Source organism: Cricetulus griseus, chromosome 3 (assembly GCF_003668045.3).
Source record: "Cricetulus griseus strain 17A/GY chromosome 3, alternate assembly CriGri-PICRH-1.0, whole genome shotgun sequence".
Classification (NCBI taxonomy): domain Eukaryota; kingdom Metazoa; phylum Chordata; class Mammalia; order Rodentia; family Cricetidae; genus Cricetulus; species Cricetulus griseus.
The window spans coordinates 253,046,742-253,063,519 of record NC_048596.1 but is presented as its reverse complement, the minus strand read 5'-3'; the positions used below and the strand labels follow the sequence as shown (position 1 = coordinate 253,063,519).

At 41.2% G+C, this 16,778-nt stretch overlaps 1 protein-coding gene across 1 annotated transcript in view; it reads left to right on the top strand.

Moving 5' to 3' along the window:
* Positions 1-278: 278 nt before the first annotated feature.
* The window catches only part of Gmds (GDP-mannose 4,6-dehydratase), a 543,354-nt gene continuing 526,854 nt past the window's right edge, over positions 279-16,778 (top strand). The window contains exon 1 of the mRNA NM_001246696.1: positions 279-509. Coding sequence (NP_001233625.1) covers positions 408-509 — 102 coding nt within the window. The 5' untranslated portion in view covers positions 279-407. The remainder of the gene's footprint in view (positions 510-16,778) is intronic.

The following is a 16,778-nucleotide window of genomic DNA, read 5'->3' as shown; positions in this document are numbered from 1 at the left end:
CTGGAAACCAAGGCCCAGGCAGGCAGCACCCTCTAACCCGTCACAGTCCGGCATCCTTCCTCTTCCAGAAGCCGGGCGCCCTCAGGCCCCGCCTCCTAGGGAGGCGTGGCTCAGCGTGGAGACCCCGGTTTGGGCGGGGCTTCAGGGGGCGCCGCTGACGCGTCGCTGCTGGGACGAGTGACGCGGCGCCAGCCAGGCCGCATCCTGGCTCCCGCCGCCCGCCCCGGCTGGGCCGGCCCGCCCCCCCGCTCCACGCCCGGCCTCCCGCGCGCCCTGTCAGACTGTGGCGGCCGCTGCAGCTCCGTGAGGCGACTGGCGCGCGCACCCACGTCTCTGTCGGCCCGCTGCCGGTTCCACGGTTCCACTCCTCCTTCCACTCGGCTGCACGCTCACCCGCCCGCGGCGACATGGCTCACGCTCCCGCTAGCTGCCCGAGCTCCAGGAACTCTGGGGACGGCGATAAGGGCAAGCCCAGGAAGGTGGCGCTCATCACGGGCATCACCGGCCAGGTGAGTGCGGGGCGGGGACCGGCGGCCTGTGGCCCCGGGGCACGTGGGTCGCCCCCCTCCGCGGCGCAGGGCCGCCGAGGCACGGGGAACCGCGCTCGGCGCGTCCCGGAAGGTGTGCTCGGCCCCGGGGTAAGACGGCTTCAGCCGGAGCTGCGTGGCTCTCTGCTCGCTCTGAGGGGTGTGAGCTTGTGCTGCGCATAGGACCACTCAGTCTCACCTGTCCTCTGGCTGACAGTGACGTTTCTTCCACAGGGCCCAAGAGAGGGCTTGGGAGGAATCTAGCACTTTGCAGATCCAGGTGCCCGGAAGGAAAAGGGCTATATCTGTCAATATGTGTGTGGAGTCACTTCGCTCACCTACTCACCTGCCGCCTGCAAGTGCATGGGACACCAGCTGCTGCTGTGTTTTGGTTACTTCTTACCAGAGTTCTGGGTGGCAAGCAGACAATAGGAGTTACAGATTATTTTTATTCTTAATGTTTGCACACTTTTCCCTTCCCCATACAAACTTGTGAGAGTCACGTTTTCACACATTTTGGGGCGTAGCTTGACAGAGTGGTCCAAAACTTTCTAATTCTAGAGAGCAGCATTTCTAATTCCAAAGACACGCACTCCTTGGGTGAGGTAATTAGGCTGTGCTGTCTTGAATGTTGGGACCCCATGTGGAAAGCTGAACTTGGCAAAGATAGTCATCTCCTAGAGGTGGTGTAACAGGTAGGGCCAACCACTGCTTTATCTACTAACTGTGCAGTGTGAGATTCAGAGATGTTGAAGCAATGTCTTCCGATGGCCGTCAAAGTAATACTAAAACAAAGATGATAGCTAATATGCACCACACCTGCGTACTTACTGTAGCATAGTCACTTGGTTAATACTGATTCTGTATTAGTTACCACATCAAAGAACTTATTTCCAATTTTAGATGTAGAATTTGAGGCCTAGGAGTTTGAATTTTCTGAAGCCCATCAGATAGAAAGTTTCTTGTTGGGACTGTACCTGGTCTCAAAGTTCTCTAGTATTACAAAGGAGCAGATACATAGTCCCCTCACATTAGAGTATTTCCATACTGAATACTTAAAAACTTTTTTTCAGATATTACTGCATCTTGTTTAAAGTACTTACAATGAATAAATGTTTAGAAACTAGTAAAATAGAAGGGTAGGGAAAGGATCAAAGATTGAAGAAGAAAACCTTAAGTCTGGGACCCTCAGGAGGTGCTCTACTATTGAACTCCCCCCCCCACCAGAGATGTCCTCTCTCTCTTTTTGATGCTAGAGGTCTCTTGCAGGTGCTTCTCTTCTCCCAAGTTCTCAGACTGATTCTAAAGCTCAGATGTTTGCTACATTCAGTAGACTTTTATTTTGTATTGTCAAGAAATTTAGTTAGGATGCTGTGTGCCATATTAGTATAGCTTGTATCAATTTAAGTGGCCAGCATTTTGAATCAGTGCAACTTGGAAGTGGAATCTTATTAAACAGTTGAAAACTGTTTGGTAGATTCTTCATGAAGAGGAAGGCTTGGAAGTGCCCCACCCCCACCCCAAGCAAGAGTTCTCCTGAAGCACTATGCTCAGCATATCATTTCTGAACCAGAAGTTTTTGTTTTCTAACTTCATTTCCAACTCCAAACAACTGCTTTACTCCCATGTTTGAAAATCAGATCCTTCTGAGCTTCACTCTGCTGCCCATCACTTCCCTGCCACATCTCTCACTATTTTTTCCTTGCTTGCTTGGTGTTGCCTAGGCCTCCCACTGTACAACACTGTACCAAATTAATTCTGTAGCTGCCACAGCTGTTTGCCAATGAGTTGAATGCTTCTGTTTGGCTTATTTTCTAGGATAGTGATTCTTACCTTGAGTTCCAAGTACCCTTGAAGGACTGTGACATTAATTCAAGGATCCATACCTTATTGTACATTTTCTTAATAGTATTGGTTGGGGACGTACTGAGCTACTCACTCTTGTAGGTATTCCATATATCCTCACCCAAGAGACAAGAGTAATTTGTATTTGAGTGGGTGGTTGGCACTGAGTGGACAGTAAGGCTTGGAAGTAGTGTTTTTATGTCCCTCCCCTGGAGTTTCTCCTGGAGGCTAACAAGTAAGATTGTGTCCTTTTGGTCATATACCTAATGAGCATGAGAGCTGAAATCTTCAAGAGACACTCATTCCATTGCTCTAAGCCACCTTGCTATATTATCTTTAGTAAGTCACATATATTTACATTGGGTTGGGGGGTAGTTGAGTCAAGTGGCCCTGCCCTGACACTTAGGTTTCATGTGAAGGTTTTAAATGGGTCCCAGATACCTACTTGAGACTAGTGGAGACAGGTATCTTGTTGGCTCTGTGTTTGTAGTCTTACTTTCCAGCTTCTTATTCTGACTCTCTCCTCCTGTCTACTCTTGACTCAGTAATAGTTGTGTTTCCTTTTCCAAAGTGTGCACCTTATTGTATTACCTTCACAAAAAGTCAGGCTCTGGCTTTGCACTGCTGTTCAGGCTCTCTGCCAGCTATTCTCAAAGCTTTCCCCCATTGTCTAATGATGTTTGCTGTCCTTTTATTGTGCTCATGAAAATGATCTTGCTGTTCTTTGAGTATTATTGCCTTGTACCTCATTGGAGCCATTATTTGAAGGTGAATGGGCAAGTTCTATTCTTTTTATCTTGACAACATGCTTCAATGTTCTGACAATAATACTGCCAAGTAGAGCCACACAAGCAATTTTTTTAGCACATACTCCTGTTGGTTCTATAGATAAATTTAAATCTCATTTTCACCCAATTACCTCCCACGAGGATTTTAGTGGGTTATGAGAAATGTTGACTTAATTTCCCCATTATTAGAACACATCTTTAATGTGTATAAGTGTGCAGGATTGCTTTGAGGTTGCTGGTGGTACAAAGATCTGTACCATATATTCTGTACCTACTAAGATCTTTGAGGAGCTGAAGACAATGCACATGGAAGGACCCATAAAGCAGTATTGTTGTCTGACATTTCTGTCCCACCAGGTCCCACAGCCATTTAGTCTCAAATAAACACACAGAGACTTATATTTATTATAAACTGTTTGGCTGATGGCTTAGGCTTCTTACTGGCTAGCTCTTTCTTAATTATTGATCCATTTCTATTCAATTATGTATTGTCTGGAGGCTGTGGCTTACCTGTACTGCTCTGGAATGTTACTCCTTTGGTGTCTCTCTGGCAACTCTCAGTGTTTTCTCTTCCCAGCATTCTTAGTCTGGTAGCCCTGCCTATACTTCCTGCGTGGTTACTGGCCAACCAGCATTTATTCACCAATCAATAAGAAAAACATACATTCACAGCATACAATGGTGAGTAAGCATTCAAATATATGAGCCTGTGGGGGCCATTCTCATTCATACCCCGATAGTCACCATCTTACCTGTTCTTGTGATGTTAACAGGCTTTCTTTGTGTTATGAAGTCCACGATATACCTATGTAATGTGCTCCTATATTTGTATGTATATGTTAGTACTGGGGGAGGGGTACTAGAGATAGAGCATTCTCACTGAGCTATGGTTCTGGTTCTTCCTTATCTTTTGAAATAAGCTCTAAATCTTTTTATTAGACAAAAACCATCACTAGGTGTGTAGGCAAACCAGAATTATTTGGCTATGATTCCTTGGCAGAAATCTTATATGAGGAGTGAGGCTTACAATTTACTTGTCAGTATTATGGATGCTTGGTAGGTAATTATTTGGGTGAGGGTTCAGGAGAGCAGTCATAAACATTAGTAGAATGATTATTGGGGACTAACACTTTGTATAAACTATCTTATATGACCACAGATGGTACCTAGCTTTAGAAACTATGTTTGCTGGGCTCAAGAAATTTCTTTAAAAGATAGGGTTACACTGTATAGTGCAGGCACATCTATAATTTACTATGTAACATAGACTGGCATTAGATTCAGTTAAAGCAGTCTCCCTCCTTCAGTTTCTTGAGTGTTGTGATTACATGCATTTGCCTACTAGTTTGGTTTTAAAAATGTCTGTAAATCTGAGAAGTGCTTTTTATGTTCATTGGGTTATGTTACTATGATCAGCTAACAGAGAAAGCTGCAGTAAGGGTAGGCCTGAAAGTGGAGTACTGTGACTTCTGAAAAGTATACCGAGGCTCCACCTTTTTTCTTGGTTCCCTTGAGGGCTCTAACAGTAAAGAGTTAGGGTTTCTATTGCTGTGAGGAGACACTATGATTATGGAAACTCTTGTAAAGGACAAACATTTAATTGGGATGGCTTACATTTTCAGATGTTTAGTGCATTATCACCATAGTATGACATGGTGGTCTGCCCACAGACATGGTACTGGAGAAGGATCTGAGAGTCCTGTATCTTGACCTGCAGGCAACAGGAAGTGGTCTGAAACACTGGATATATCTTGAGCATAGGAGACCTCACAGCCCACCCCACAGTGATACACTCCCTCCAACAAGGCTACACCTACTCCAACAAAGCCTTTTTTCCTAATAGTGCCACTTCCAGTGAGCTTAGGGGGGGCATTTACTTTCAAACTACAACAAATGGTCACAGTGAGGAGCCTTTCCTCACCTATAAACTTCTTATTGCTAAAGTTCAAGAGCAGTAGCCAATAATGAAATCCATTATTATTAATTTTTGAGGTGGGAGAGTTTGGAGTTGGCAGTAGGCAGTTCATGTGATTCTCAAAGGTAGTTATTACCTGGGCTGGCCCTCAGAAGTACATTGTTGGAGGTTATTTATACCCACAGAGTGCTGTGAGTTCTGAGATCATGTGTTCATGCCAGCATCCAGTGTGGTGGAGGGAAGCAGATATTTGATTGTGTGGTCATTACAAGTTGTTCCTAGCCTACTTCCACTTGTGTAATGATGATGGGAGTGTTGCAGTTCCCATGCTAGGCACTTGTTTTTAAGCTTTACATTTGGCCTATTCACTTTTTAAATTTTTTTCTTTCCCTTAAATATCTAAGTACTAATTTAGGGTTCCCTCCGTGGTTAATTTATCTTTTCTTATGGAAGAGATTGCATTCTAATGCAGATATCCTATGCTTGATTATAGAAGTTGTTAGTAATAATGATTAATCCATTCCATCATATTTTGAGTGCTAACTCTGTGTCAGGTACTTGGGTTATAATGGATAACAACAGATTACAGTTGCTATTTATGATATTGATGTACTAGTAGTGATGATAATAAATATGATTATAATAATGAACCCGTGTTAAGAATTTACTTTATGCCAGATACTATTCAAAGTGCTTTACATTTTGATCAAAATACATTATTTGTTGAAGCAACAGGACACTTATTAACCCTAAGGGGCACAGAGGTTCAGATTATTCCCAAATGTCAGTGAGTCAGTTTGCAAAGTCAGATTTCAAATATAAATCTCAATACTTCTGTCTTCTACTAGATTTAGAATTAGCATCAATAAACAAGTTCTAAGTGTAAATAACTAAATTGTAAAATTGTATATCAAATTTAAAGATTTTCAAATCTTCTTTTAAGATTAGGTTTTGTGTAGTCCAGGCTGGCCTCAGCCTCACTATGTAGCCAAGGATGGCCTTGAATTTCTCATCTTCCCACCTCTAGTTCCATTTGCCTTTCCCAGTACTGGGATTTCAGGCATGCACTGCATACCTGATCTATGGTATTTGAGTTACATGAGTTAATTCATTGGAATGAACTTGTTGATAATAAATCCTGAAGATGGAGACTGTTGCAGAGTGGAATAGAATGATTTGGTTTTCAAGACCAACTTGAACTTGAGTTCCTGTATTACTAATTCTAGGATACATGGCTTTGGGTAAGTTTGCTACATAGTAGGAGTCCTTTGCTTTATTATGAGAATAGATCTTTCTTCCCAGAGATAGCAATAACTTTTTTTTTGCATTTTAGAAAAGGAAGCTGAGTGGATAGGTATTGACAGTAAGTCTTTTTTCATGAGGAATGCATAGCGAGAAGGGAAAGTTTTGTGGTATTTGAAATAAACACAAGAGAACAGAGTTCTGCTAGGCCATCCAATTTGTTTCCAGTTTGTCTTGTGGACTGAGTTTACAAAGCATATCTTGTTTTATCTTCTCATAAGAGGATTGTGAGCAGTAACTTCTACTCTAAATCTTCTTGCTGGGATTTGCAGTCCTCGGATGAAAGATTTGTTATAATTGGAGATGAAAGGGATATCTTGAGCATTGCCCTGCTTTTATCAAAGACTGCTGCTATGTGTCTTTACATTATATGTAATGAAGTGCTGTGTGTGGAGGGTCAGAGGCTGGGTTTTAACTCCATTTACTCGTGTGGCCTTCCTGTTTCCTGAGTTAGTTTCTCAGTTTGCAATGTGGTTACCATGTGATTCTAGTCTGTTATTACTATAAAGTGCTATGACTTTACCATTATATGCTAATTGCAGTTTTGTGTAAAATGTAAAAAATGATATTTTTGTATTTAGCAGTACAGTCATTTAGTATCAGTTTCAAAGATAAGGCAATAGGAGAATTTTAAAAATGGAACCAGTGAACTCTTTATTGCATTTATCCTTAAGTGTATAAGCTAGGAAGGAATCATACAAGAATTGTATTTGACTAGAATTTGTTAGTGAGGCTGAAATGAAAAATCTGAGCTATTCATCTTTGTAGAATGAACCAAATCAACAAAGTGTGTAGTTTTGGGGGGAGTGCTGGGAGATTTTCAAAATTCCTGTTATCTCTTTTTCTATGAATTATTAAAAATATGCAAACATTTGTTTGAATCTCAGGTTCATATAGTTGAGAGTTTCAGTTTAGCAAATATTTATGGAGATGCACTGTGTGCAGAGCTAGGCACTGGGGATGTAGCAATGGACAAAGGAAGTGCGATTTTATTTTTAAGGAGTTGATAGACTAATGGTGTAGCTGTGAAATGAATAATCTTATTGCCATGCTAGAAAGAAATTAATTATTGTATTATAAGAAGACCTGCCCTTAAAAATCTTGTAAAATACCATTAATGAAACAAGTTAATTGATGATCTCCACTGAGGTCTCTCACTGAAAGTTCATTTTCACATTTTCTTCTTTAAAGAAGGCTTTCATTAAGTTGCCCAGGCAAACCTTGGACTTACTATCTTTTTTCCTCCTTTCCCTCCTGAGTGACTGGATATCAGCAGGCATAGCTGCATTGAGTATCTTTTACCAAGGAAGCTTATGATTTTAAATGCCATGTTTGAGAAAGAATTTATTGTGAAGGGTTTGGGATCTGAACATGTTGGTTAGAGCACATACTTCTCTTGCAGAGGACCTGAGCTTGGTTCCTAGCACACAAGTCAGGAAGCTCAAAAATGCATGTAACTCCTGCTCTAGGGCATTTTGACATCCTTTCCTAAGAGACATCCACAGCCACAAACTTACATAATAGACACATGTACATATGTATAATTAAAAAAATAAAGACAGGGTCTCTCTGAGTTTGCCTAAGTGGCCTTGAACTCTGGTCTCAGGTGGTTCTGTTCCTCTGAAACACATGGATTACAGGACTGTGGCACCATGTCCAGTGTGAAGATGTGCCACCAAGGGATTACCTATGTGCTGCTTTCTTTTTCTTTTATAATCAGGAATATTTTGCATAGGTAAGTAGTTAAAGAATGGAAGCTGGAAAGCCAGCTTTTGAATTATGAGGTATAAGGCAGAGGGGGAGAAACAAGCCTAGTAGTAAATGAAAGGTAATGGGGTATAGCAGTATTTTATGATGAGCTACATGTAGGAACCTTAGAAATTGAAGATATATTGACCTCAAGACAAGTCTGGAGACTATCTGGATGACTGTATTGGTGGGGTGTCATGTAAGCCATAATTCACATATGGAGGTCAGAGGACAACTTGGGGGAGTAGGATCTGTCCTTCCACTCTGTGGTGTTATGATAAATCTTTCTGCCAAAGCCACCGGAGCCCTACCACCACGTGGGTGGTCTCCACCAGCCACCCGAATTCTGCCCGCCGCGTGGATGGACAAAATAATACAGAGACATATTAGGTACAAAGCTGCTTGGCCAATGACTAGGATTCTCATCTGCTAGCTCAGTCTTAATTATCATAAATCTATATATTTTAAAAGACTTATAGAGGATGCCTTCTGCTGGCACCCTCTCTTGCCGGTGGATCACATTGCACCGCTGGAGGAAGATCGGAGGGGAAAAAGGGCACTTCCTGTTTCTCCTTGCTTAAATGAGTCTCCTTGCTATGTCACTTCCTGCCTGGAACACCACTTCTCTACTACATTTCCCAGAATCCTCTTTGACTCCTAGTCCTGTCTAACTTGCTGTCTCATTGGCCAAACAAGTACTTTATCCAATAATCAATAAGATGAACATACCCAGTACATTCCCCATCACTGTGGGACCTGGGGATTGAACTCAGGTTGACAGGTTTAGTGACAAGCACCTTTACCCACTGAGTCATCTCAGCAGCCCAGTATTTATAAACTTTTTAACCATGATAAGTTGGTATTTTGTAGGTATATTCAGGTGCCAGTAGAATTTTTCGGTGATCAATACTGGTAAATGTAGGCCCCTTTATTGACTTATAGTGGACTCTTTTAACATGTTGGAAGAGATCCATAGGTCAAAGTGCAAATAGGGAACATCCTTCTGCTTGAGTGGAGCTATTCAAAGGAGAAAAGTAACAGGAACCTTGATTGTCAAGAGTTGTTGGAATTCTGGTATTTTTCTACAGTTGCAGACTTACAAGGTAACCTACAGTTCTATGCATGATGACAGAAGACATCAGGGTCAGGGCCAAATGACATTATTTCTTATCGACCTCTAGGGAGTATGAATTTGTATCTATGTAGTTGTTTTCATAGCATTCTCCTGCTTTGCTTCTAAGACCTGTCATGGTGGCATGATGAGTATAGATGAACAGTGCCTAATCTTTGGTTATGCACTACAGTTGAGAAAATCTGAGGTTAGGAAACTCCCAATTATTATTGATATGGAATCTTGTTATGTTTCCCAGACTGGTCTTGAACTAGTAGAAACAAGTGGCCCAATGCATCTTGAGTTACTAGCATGTGTTTCCACACCCAGCTAGAAAACCCTTATCTTTTAACAGGGAGTTTGTTGGTATGACTAGAGTCATCTTGGGAAAAGGAACCTCAATTGAGAACATGCCTCAGCCATGTTGGCCAGTAGACAAGTCTGTGGGCATTTTCTTGGTTAATGATTGGTCTGAGAGCTCCTAGCCTGGTCAGGGGTCCTGGGTTGTACAAAAAAGTATGCCGAGCAAGTCATGAAGAATAAATAAGTAAGCAGCATTCCTCCTTAGTTATACTTCAGTTCCTGCCTTCAGGTTCTTGCCTTGCCTCCCCTTCATAATGGGGAGCTGTAAGATGAAACAAACTCCCTCCTTCTGTTGCTTTAGGTCATGATGTTTTATCACAGCAACAGAAAGCAGACAGATAGTAAACCTGCCCAGTCTTTGCCAGAGGGGAGCATTAACTTTATTGTTTTGGAGCTTCAGAGACAGACATTGACTCTATCTTAAAGGCTATCAACTTTATATGTGTTCTGAGAAAATGGTACGGAGCAAAAGTAACCAGTGCTTTTGATTATGAGGCATGCAGAAAAAGAGATTGCCCTTTGTCCTTCTTAGTTTTTGTCAATTTGACACAAGCTAGAGTCATCTGAAAGGAGGGAACTTCAACTGAGAAAATAACCTCTATAGGATCCAGCAGTAGGACATTTTCTTAATTAGTGATTGATGGGGGAGGGCCCAGCCCATCATGGGTGGTGCTATCCCTGCACTGGTGGTCTCAGGTACTGTAAGGAAGCAGACTGAGCAAGCCTTGGGGAACAAGCCAGTAAGCAGCACTAGTCCATGTTCTCTGCATCAGAACCTGTCTCCAGGTTCCTGCTCTGCTTGAGTTCTTGTCCTGGCTTCCTTCAATGATGGACTACAATGTGGGAGCCAAATAAACTCTTTCCTCCCCAAGTTGCTTTTGGTCATAGTATTTCATCACTGTAACAGAAACCGTAAGTATGACACCCTTGAGAACTGCCTTCCCTGCCTCATTGTGTTACAGAATTTCCCAGCTTAACAATGCAACACAGCTTTTTATGGGTCTCTGTAGGGCACTTGAGCTTCTCTTGGATGCTTTCTTTCTTTCTTTTTTCCTGTCTCTCTCCTTTAAGAACAGAATGCTAAGATCTGGACTTAGGTGCCTGGTGTTTCCCCCCACTTAGGTGCTGGAGACTGTACTCAGGGCCTTGTGCATGTTAGGAATGCTTTGCAATGTTGAGGCAGCCCTCAGCCCAGATGCCTAGTGTGGACTGGAGGCACATTTTCTTCTATTCAGAAGAGTGGTGCTAAACTAGGCTTTCCTGTGGTGAAATATTTACTGTTTAATCTGATGTATTAGTCTCTGTGGCTTAAAGAATTCTGTTACAGAAGAGCCTTTGTCATCACTTTCCTTGAATGGTATTCTGTTTGGGTGATTACAGCTAAGGCTTAGATATAGCCTCATATCTTTGGTCCTGGGAGAGAGGAATGCAAGCTATCAAATGCTTCAAATGTATTCACTAAGTAATTTCTCTTGATACTTCAAAAAGGCTTATTTATTATTTTTATTTTATGTGCATCATTGTTTTTCCTGTATCCATGTCTGGATATCACATGCATGCCTAATCCCTTCAGAGGCCCAAAGAGTTAGTTGGTAGCCACCATGTGGATGATGATTATTAATCTTGGATCCTCTGTAAGATTAAGAAGTTCTCTGAACCACCGAGTTACCTCTCCAGCCCCTCTTGCTGTTGTTGTTGTTATTATTGGTTTTTTTTAGAAGCATATCTAATTTAAACTTTTACCTTACTTTTTGATGTCAATGATAATATTTTTTGAGAATGTTTGTCTTGTGTTTACTCTATGATAATAGTTTTTGTCAATGTAAGAAAACAGATCCTTCCAGATTTTCTTAAGAGTCCTTTAAATTATGTTTTGATCTTTATAAGTTTTGATGTTGTCTTTGGAATGTAGTGTAGAAACATTCCAGTGTAGTCTAGCCACACATTTTATTAAATGCTTTGGGACCCCAAAGATCTTTATTAGGGCTGGGGATGTAGCTAAGTGTTAAGAGTATTGCCTGGCACACATGAAGCCCTGGATTCAATTTATACAGAGCCACCAAAGAAACCTCTCCCAAATAAAACAACAACAACAAAAACTAAAGAAAAGATATGCTTTCCTTAGGTAAGTGGAACCTCCTAGGAAGGAATAAGAAAGATTGTGAAGGGAGAATCAAAAGAACTACCTTCCATTGGATCCGCTAAGGGGTAGTCTGAAGGGGGAAGGAATAGCTTTGTCTTACTTTTGTGTTTATAGCTAGCACAAGTGACTTTTAGGATGATGGTCTCCATGAGAAGAAGGACTATTTCACTACTGTGTTCTTAGCACAGTGCTTAAAATATGGTAGGTCCCTGATAAATGCTTGTTGAATACTCCGAAGTTACTCTCACGTCTATAAAACTGGAAAACATGTATTGGTGAAAGAGGAGTGGGATTGTAGGTGTAATACTTTGGAAGGAAACAGATAACTAGAACCCCTGAGCTGAATCTAGTTGCCATGCATTTTTGCAAATACTTGTGTTGGAGCATAGTGATATCTGTTTGTTTCAATAGTTTCTGTCTCCAGATTGTTACCTACAGCAGAGACTGTGACTTCCAAGACCTCAAGTATTTATGATGTGGCTCATTACTGAAGCCTTTTGCCAAATGTACTGTAGAGCTGTGTTCCTCATGAAGACGGTAGAGTAGTGAATAATATGGAACCAGGGAGGTCTGAGTGTTTTGTTTTTTTGGGGGGATGGGGACTGAGAGGTGAATGGGAAACTATGGAATAATATAAATTTACTATTAGTGATGCATTTAGTATATTTATCATGATCATATTGTATAACCACTTATCACTGTAGTTTCATAATTTCTATAGCTCTAAAATGTAACTCCATTCTCATTGATTATGAAATATATGATCTGTGTGTGTAACTTCTTTTACTTAGCCAGATTGTCTTGTCTTGTTTTCTATTGCTGCAGCACAACCTGAGACCAGATACATTTCTAAAGGAAAGAGGTTTATTTTGGCTCATAGTTTTAGACCGGGAAGTGTAGGATTTGCACTAAACTGCTGCTTTAGTTCATTGAGGAAAGTAGGCTAGTGTGGATAGGAGAGATCACATGGCGACAAAGGAAGCAAGAGAAAGCTGAACTCTATTTATAATAATGAGGTCTTGTAGTGACCAGTATAGTCCTCTGAAATCAAGATGGCACTCATTTATCATGAAGGCTGTGCCACTACAACCAAGACATTGCCTACTCAGCTCTACTTTCCATACTGTCCTATTGAAGAATTAGATTCCAGCATGATTTTGGGTGGCGATGAACAATAGTACTTACGTTTTTATGTTGTAGCATGGGCCATAACTTTATTTCCTTTTATGGTTAAATAGTATTATATTATGGATGTACCACATCTTGTTTATTGTTGATGTCATGTGAGTTGTTGTTCACCTTCGGCCTTTGGGAATAATGATGCATTGAACATTCCTGTACAGGTACCTGTTTGAGTACCTGTTTTCAGTTCTTGTTGGTATATATGCTTGGAAGAATTGCAGGACAAATTTTAAGGGGGCTTAGTGTTACAAGTACTTCACACACCATCAGGAAAAAACGAAGCATGAGAAGTTCCTTTTGATTTGGCATCCAGGTTTCAGTGGAGTTAAGGAAACAGCAGCCAGAGTACAGTTAGTACAAGCAGGTCTTGGCTATGTTTGTAAGGTTTGTCTGAGAAGGGCAGGACAGTTCCTCCTCCTCTTCTTCCTCCTCCTCCTCTCCTCCTTCTCCTTCTTCTTTTCTAAGAAGGTCAGCACATTTGCTGTATAGATTTGAACAGGTAGGCAGGGTTTCTCTATACACTTGAACAAGGAGGTGGAATTATCACATACAATGAACAAGGAGGCGGGCTTGACTTATAAGCCCTCTTAGCTCAGTAGACAGTTTCTCTTCTGTTCTCTCTATTCTACCAAAGGGTAGAATATTTTTGCTTTAGTTTGGGTCTTTGTGTGTAGCCCTGGCTAATCTTGAATTCTCAGTCTCCCTACTTATAGTTCCTCAGTACTGGGGTTATAGGTGTGTGCTAGCATATCGACCCTTAGGAACACTTTGTATGTATCATGATGGGAGGAAAAAAAATCTTTGCAGTGAGAGAAACAAGAGGAGTGAAGGGTACTGGAAGTCTGGAGGCTCTGCAGTAGTGCTGTGCCTTGTAGGGCTACTCTGCCATGAGCTGTGGATGTTCTGGTTGTGAAGCCTGAGTCAGCTGTTTAGTCTGCATGTTGGGTTTCATGGATTTCTTTTCTATTTCTCAACAGATTGGTTTCTATTGCTTCCAAGTAAGTTCTTTGACTGAGGTAGGATAAAAAGTAATGGATTATAATAGTGGCTGACTGTTGAGAAAGGGGATCAGAAACTGGTTTCCAGGTGCTTCAAGAATACATGGAAGTGGACCAGGCCACATAGGGAGATTGGGATTTGATTAATGTGGGCCAGTAAATTTCATGGGTGTGAAGTGCTGATGGTCTTGGGGTCTGGTGTTTCAGAAGTGATCTGTAGGACTAGGGATAAGGTATTTCTTGAGACTTAGCCTTTTGCACCTGAGAGAATGAGAAAGAAGGAATAGGAATCTTGAATGTCAACAGCTTCCACTTTTTATGTAGGCAGTTTTTTTTTTTCTTGGTTTTTTGAGGCAGGGTTTCTCTGTGGCTTTGGAGGCTGTCCTGGAACTTGCTCTTGTAGAACAGGCTGGTCTCGAACTCACAGAGATCCGCCTGCCTCTGCCTCCCAAGTGCTGGGATTAAAGGCGTGCTCCACCAATGCCCGGCTATATATGCAGGTTTTAAAAAACTTGAGATTGATATATAGTGGCCAAGTTTGAAATAATTGAAAATATTAACCTTAGGTAGGACAGATTATTGTCTGCTGTCAATCATTTAGTTAAAAGGATATTTTATTCACTAAAGTTAAGGACATGCTGTCTGGCATGTATGACCACTAGGTTATACTTTTAGTTATGTAAATTACTTTAATAAACATTATTTTTTTTCAAAGAATGGATATATCTATGTCATAGATTCAGCATTAGTCTGTAAAGTTTGGGAACCATCTCAATGATTTACTGAGGGAAAAACAAAGAAAGAAAAAAATCACTTATTGTGGGAAATAACTAATACAGAGTCAGGTAGAAATATAAGTGTATTTAACAGGTAAAAGCCTTACTTATAGAGTGACCTAGCCAGCCAGTGTGGCAGCGGTCTGTATGCAAGCCCAAAAAGTGAAACCGCAAGAGAAAATGCAATATCGCTCTATGTCACCCTGACCACGCCCTCGAAAGCCTGGTTAGGCACACCTGTAGCCATCCCTAAGTAGGCATGGCTACAGCTTCCCCTACAATTCCCTGTTTAGTCTAAAAGAGGATTAAAACTTAACAGTATAAAGTATCCAAAATTAATAATCATAAGGTAAAATATAAGAAGTTACAACAATCTGCTTATGTCACATCCTAACTATTTTAACTAAACCCTAAAGTCATCTGAAAGAGGTGTCCAAGCCTGAACACCTCCTTCCAATCCCAACCATAAACAATAGGAAGCTATCCCTAACTAGGTTTATACACTATCCTAAGTGATAACAATGGGGAAGGGGGCGTAGCATCCTCCCAGTTACTTCCTGCTGAAATGGGACGATGATAGTCATGTGGGGTCCTGTAGGAAGAATATATTAGTGTATTAAAAAGTCTTGAATGGATTGTATCCAGTCCATGTTAGTTGGGATTCTCTTGATAGAAGATCTCGCTTGATATCCTCAACTTGATTGAAGTCAGTATCCGAAGGTTTGGCCGGAGTGTCAGTTGAAATGGAGCAAGTTGGATCCAGTGCAGTCGAGGAGGTGTGGCCCATTTTCTTTCCAGGGTGTCCAGGGATTGCTGTCAGGCAGGTCTTCATTGGCTGTGTGGGACTCAAACATAAACAGTTAGCAGAGAAATGTTTGCTTGTGTATGTACACATGCTGGGGAATGCAACCATGAGAGCATAACAATTATGAAAGGGTGTACACCTTGAGAGAAAGATCCAAGAAAAGACAAAGACAGTCCCCAAATTCTTCTTTTATTCTGTATTACATCAATTGGCTTCTTGATACAACACAGAAACACTAAAGTTTAGTTAAATAACGTGCTTGGATTTTAGAGGAGGAAAGCCAAATCCACCTCTAAATCCAGCATTGGTTTAATTGAATAGGGACTAGGAAATAAAGAGAAATAGAGTTTTTTGAGAGACAGCTGTAAAGTTTACCATATGGCATGTTCCTTTTGTTTGATGGTTATAGCTACCTTTTCTTCTTAAGTATCTACCCATGCAGTGTCCTTTGCCTTCTGAAGGTGAGTTTTCCTGTGAAGCTAAAAGCAAAACACTTCCCTTTCCTTTGGGAGGTTTCTATTTAGTTTATGAGATATACCTTAGTAGAATACCTGTCATTTGTCCTCGTTGAGAGGTTTTTCCTTTTCCACTCGAATCTTGATCAACTTTGATGGTATCCAAAGTTTTTCTTCTCCTGTAGAAACCAATGCAAAACCCCTACCCCAACGTAACACATGTCCTGGTTTCCATACAGAGGTTAGTACAAGTATACCGGCTGATTGAGTTCAGCAGTTTTTTCCGTAGTCCAGTGTCTTTCTGCAGCTGTTTGTCCTTTTTCATTGGCATTAAGAACGTTTAGTGTTAATAAAGCATTATGCAACCTATGTTTGGGGGGGGGTTTAGTTTTCCAAGCTGGTTTGTTGAGCATCTCCTTAAGTGTTCTATTAGATCTCTCAACCACTGCTTGTCCTATAGGATTGTGTGGTATACCAGTAACATGCTTTATGTTATAATATTTGAAAAATTGTTCCAATTTTGTAGAGACATATGCTGGAGCATTGTCAGTTTTATTTGGGCAGGTATGCCCATAACTGGCATCACCTCTAGCAGGTGTGTAATAACAGAATCAGCTTTTTCCAGAGTTAAGAGCAGTAGCCCATTGGAACCCTGAGAATGTGTCTATAGTATGATGCACATATTTCAAATTTCCAAACTCTGCAAATTGAAAGACATCCATCTGCCAAACCTCATTTCTCCGAATGCCCTTAGGATTACAACCTGCTGGTAATGGAGTTTGATTATAAAAGGAACAAGTAGGACAGTTTTTCACTATC